The sequence below is a fragment of the Lycium barbarum genome, chromosome 2 (genome assembly GCF_019175385.1).
Source record: "Lycium barbarum isolate Lr01 chromosome 2, ASM1917538v2, whole genome shotgun sequence".
Lineage (NCBI taxonomy): Eukaryota > Viridiplantae > Streptophyta > Magnoliopsida > Solanales > Solanaceae > Lycium > Lycium barbarum.
Window position 1 is genome coordinate 136,149,340 of NC_083338.1, and position 5,342 is coordinate 136,154,681.

The 5,342-nt window shown below is 32.7% G+C and overlaps 1 protein-coding gene across 1 annotated transcript; it reads right to left on the minus strand.

Moving 5' to 3' along the window:
* Window positions 1–328: 328 nt before the first annotated feature.
* On the minus strand, window positions 329–1,471 carry LOC132627464 (FCS-Like Zinc finger 5-like). The gene is made up of 2 exons (XM_060342817.1): window positions 961–1,471; window positions 329–676 (listed from the first exon to the last, which is right to left on the minus strand). Exons 1-2 carry the CDS (start codon window positions 1,293–1,295, stop codon window positions 502–504), a joined length of 510 nt encoding a protein of 169 aa, XP_060198800.1. The 5' UTR covers window positions 1,296–1,471; the 3' UTR covers window positions 329–501.
* Window positions 1,472–5,342: the final 3,871 nt, after the last annotated feature.

Sequence of the window (5,342 nt, forward strand, 5' to 3'; positions counted from 1 at the left end):
ACCCACATCTTTTATTGAGAGGTGAAAAACAAAAAACAAAAAAGGGAGAAATAATCATCACATCATGCTCTACTAAGCTCCAACTCCAAAAAGGAAAGCAAAAAAAAAAAAAAAGAGCTTTGGGTACCAACAAATAATAAAAATAAAAAAGAGAACTCATGGTTTTCCTAGAACATGCAGTTTTTGAGATTTCTTCCACTAAAGCAATTGCATACATAATCGTAATTAATAATAACTGCAATTGATTAAAATGGCTGCATACATACAAAGCATTAATTTGAACCTTGCAAAACTTGTTCACCATCCCAGAGAATTTTGTAGAGAGCGATAGAGAAATATATTTATATTAATCATCATGCAGATCGTACTCCCACAACATGTATATACATATAAAGCAGCTTTGATATGCATTTTTGTGTGGGTAACGTAGTAATTAACCACATATCAAACAGTTGATATGTTTGATTCATCCATACGGACGGGGCCTAAAATCTCCACTACCTAAACGGCAGCGACAGTCTCGCTTGTGGCGGAGACATCAGATCCCTTTCCGCCGGCTATGGCTGCGGAGTTCTTGAAGTCCTTCCTAGACGCAACCAAAGAACACTTTTCCTTTTTCTCGTCTAGATTCATTTGCTGCTGTCTACACTCTAGGCTGCAAAAAGCACTATCTCCCCTGCAAAATATTTAGACTTAGTTATACCAGTACATGTATATTAGTGTCTAATAATTGAAATAAATTAACCATCAAGCCTCAGTATAAACAACTAACTATAATTTGTTTGTAGACGATCTGATGATTATGAATGCATAAAAAATTAATATATAGATGAGTAGTTATATAGTAGTAGGGGTATATAATAGCAAAAATTTTGAGGCCTAAAGCAGATGTTTTAGTGGGCTCGATGAAATAGTTAAGATGTATGTAAACTGTTGTGCATAAAGGGTGTGTGATAGTACCTGTACATGTAGATATCGCGACCAGGGATCAAGTGACGTTTACAGAGGAAGCAAGCTTTCAAAAAACTGGCAGTTTCTACAAAATCAGCAGATTTTCGGCGGTTTCTGGTGGGTATAGTTTTAGATGTGGTTAATAAACGTTGTTGATCTAGCTGCTGGTTGGTGTTTGAGGGTACTGGGATGGGTGTGAAGGGGTTGTGAGGATCAAAGGGAAGATTATTACAATTATTAGAAATAGCAGAAGGAGGGTCAGGGTTGAGGTTGAGATCTAAGGTGAATTCTGTCATGCTTGTTGTTCTCTTCATGGGTGGCCTTGTCCTCTTCCCTAGCAACATTTTCTCTGCTTTTCTTTTTCTTCTTTTTTTCAGCTAATGTGTTGTATGAGAGAGTGGTTATGGTAGAAAAGGTGAAAGAAAGAGAGGTTTTAGAGAGAGAGGTAGAGGAAGAAGAAGAAGGGGAAGAGGAGTGAGAGTGGGGAGATGTGTTGGGAAGATAAAGGAGAGAGCCAAAGTGCAAGTAGAGAATCTCCACCCTTGATTGTGTATTATTCATCACCAATTTTATTTTAAATCTTTTTATGAGATTCCATCTCTTTCAACCTTTTTATTTATTTATTTCTCCCATAGTATCTAGTATTTGTTTTGGAGCGTGATTAAATTTGGATTCACGTCGTGTAGACCCATATGGGGAAAACGCTCTATACTAAGAATTTTTTCATATTCTGAACTCAACTCCGAAAACTCTAATTAAGGGATGAGCAACCTCATCTGCTACATCACATCCTTTGACGGTATCTCTTTCTACCTTTACTCCTCTATTTTCTCTCACCATATATATATAGAGTACTATTTACTTATTTATTTATTACATCAAGGAAGAGAAAAAGATAAATGATAACTACACTATTAATGTAATTTTAAGTGAGCTAGCCCTCAACCCTTCTATCTTATTCGTCGAATCCTTACCTCAAACTTCGTTTTACGTGTTTTTGTCTTTCACACTTTTTTCTAATCTATTAAAATAAAAAGAAAATACATTATTATTTTTGACAACTATTTAGTTTTAACATCTTATTTTAGCGTCAACAACGTTACTTTTTGGTACTCGCTTGTTATTCGTGAGAAAAATAAACAAAATTATGTAACTCTCAGTCTCTCACCATTACTTAAGTAAAAGAATCATTTTGATACTTTTGTCTAATATAAATTAAATAATTTTTAAATTATGTGCTCAATGCTTCACCTTATAAAATGAAATGGCGGAAGTACGTAATATTTATTTCCTAAATTTGATTCATTCGGTTAAAGGAAAGGATGAATAGAAAATAACCTCCATTAGTATTTTAGGAACAGAAATCAGAACCAATGGGCTTGGGCCTCCTATATCCGAAGACCTCTACGTGACTACGACAGTCAGATGTGATCCTTAAAAATAAAAGAGAAAATCAACTGTCTTAATTAAGATTGAAACTTCGATTCCGTCATAAATCTCTTCTTTCTTTTTAAAAAAATAAAACGTATTTAATTAGGGGTCTGAGCAGCACAGTAATTCTTGAATTAAATGAACCCATCAAATATAAATTTTGATTTAACATAATATAAATAGAGAAATAGTCATGATGTGATCGATGTTAAATAGTAAATCTTGTGTTCCGTAGAAAATTTCTATTCATGTTCAAATCATCTCATGAAAACAATCCAAATGTCCATTATATACTTCTACAATGCCTTAATTATCAACCTGGTTTGTTGCAAAAGAAGAAAATATAATGTAATGAAGTTTCTAAATAAAAGGAATTATGACACTCATGAGAGTGCGACACTTCTAATGTATGGTCCAATACTATAGTCCGCTTAAAAATTAGAGAGATGAAACAAGATACGAGCAATTAAAAGAGTCATTAAGGAATCAGTTGTTCACCAATATTTGATTACTGGAAGAATCTGATTATAATCTTTTTCAAACTCTTTGAGTATAATTGAAGTTGACTCAAAAGCCAAAACTCTATCTGTACCACATGATTCATGGCTATATATACGTTCTTGTTTTTTTTTCCACGATCTATTAAAATACTCGTTTTTTTTTAAATTGTTATAATTGCAACTTCACATTAAAAAAAAAAATCACATTTTACTAAATCCTTGATAAAGTATGAGTAGATCCTATCATCCTCGGTAACTATTTTGTTGTTTCTTTCTAAATACTCGAAGTACATTTTTCCCATCATTTTTCTCTACCAATCGACATGATTCATCATTTCTTTTTTGCTTTATTTATTGTTGATAAACTCTTTTTATTGAATCATTCGGTATCAAAAAGTTAAATTTAATTCGCGTCCATTAAGCTTAATAAGAGAATAAAGCTATGTCTCAAAGACAATCAAATGATGTGGTGCAACGGATAAGGCTGTTCCTCTCTTAATTAAAGGTCAATTCGAGCCCTAAGTATAGAAAAATACTTGATAGGGAGAGCTTCCTCAAAACTGGGCCTTACACGGCGTGAATTCGGATATAGTCGAACTCTAATGCGGGTACCAGACACCAAGTGATAAGAATTCGGCGATTTCAACCATAACTGTAATTCCTATTTTATCTATTCCAACTTATGTGATTCGCTTCTTTTAAAAAAAAAATAAAAAAAATATATGATACAATCCTATGTATAGAAAAATGTAACATTAAGTTTTTCATTTTATCTTGAACGAGATAATTTATAATCTCACAACATTTATGACTTGTTTTTGAGTATATAACAACAACATACCAAGTGTAATCGCACAAGTAGGGTCTAGGGAGGTAAGAGTTTACGCAGACTTTATCTCTATCTCGCAGAAATAGAGAGATATTTTCCCATAGACCAACAACTTATAAGTAAAGTATCTCAAAGTAGTTTGAAAAAGGGAATATAAAATTGAAAGCTTGCGGAATTGAAAGCAGTAACAACGAAATATGAGATGAAAAGCAGTACATCGCATACGAAAAAAAAAACAATAATAACAATAAAATAATGCGATATTAATATCAATACATAACATAAAAAGAAAGTACAGTAACAACTACGAATTTCGAAATTCTTCCTTTTAAAAACAAAAACTTTGATGTTTGATTAGGATGTATCTCATAAATTAGGATGGACTAATATTTTCTTGAGTAGCTAGGGGACAGGATCACCAGCTTAGTCAGCTTCCCATGAAATGGGTCCCATAAGTGCATTATAAATAAGGGAGATTCAATGGGTATTTGGTGAAACAGTCCCACTCAATGAATTCGTTTGTCCCCATTCCCAAATCTCAACCACAGAATTTCAGATTCCATTCTTTTACTTCCTTTTTTCTTTTTTTCTTTTTTTCCCTTTTCTGTTTTTGTTTTTGCCTGTGTTTTCTCCTTATACATAAGAGTACATAAATCTGATCCCAACATGGAATATTGGGATCACCTATATTTCTAACACTACTTTTGAAGGAAAATTTAAAAAAGATTTCTGAGATGTGAGAAGGGCAAACAATAATACTCCCACAATACTAAAATATTTGGCGCAAGGAATGGGCCGTATAATTCTCATATATTTAGCGTTATTTTAAATTAAAAAAAAAACAATTCCTTTTTTTTTTCTTTTTCTAGCGGAAAGCTGTAGCAAGAGAATAATTTTCAACTTTTATCGACTTAATTGAACTAATACCGTTCGGATATTTTTGCTAACGCAGGAACAATAAATTCGTTGAGTCATATTTGATGGGGTGATTTGCACAAGTAGGATGATTTGAGGCCATTGTTGTATATTTTTAGCCATTCAAAGGATGTTTTGCAAAAATAGGATTGGCGCTACATATACAGAAGAGTGGAATAATATTTTTTCAATTGTTCTCAAGTTCAGTCAAATGTGACCATATTTAACCTACGCATCTTGTTAAATTATACACAAATTTTGTTGGATGAGCAACTCTTACCTTGTTCGCAAGTTATGTCATGCGAGGCATACATAACTTTTACACTATCTTCATTCTATCTATATTATTGTTAATTTGTTCACAAGTTTTACCAGATAAAAATTAAAATCTTGCCTTGTTCACAAGTTTTATTTGCCACGCAGGGACAGAGCTAGAGACCACATGTTCGACCGAACCCAATATATAATCCAGTATGTTTACAGAGAATAATCTTGTTAAATTATTCAATTTTTTTACCGTATTAATTAATTACTGGCAAATCTTGGCCGTGTTATTTTATTATTCACCATTCAGCTGAAAAAGATCCTAGAAGTCCATTAACGCATCGACACGAAAAGGAAAAGACAAAACAACATATCACCAGTTTATAAAATTAAATTATTGGTCTGAGATTTCTTAGAACACTATATATACCGAAGGAATACATAAGAGATTT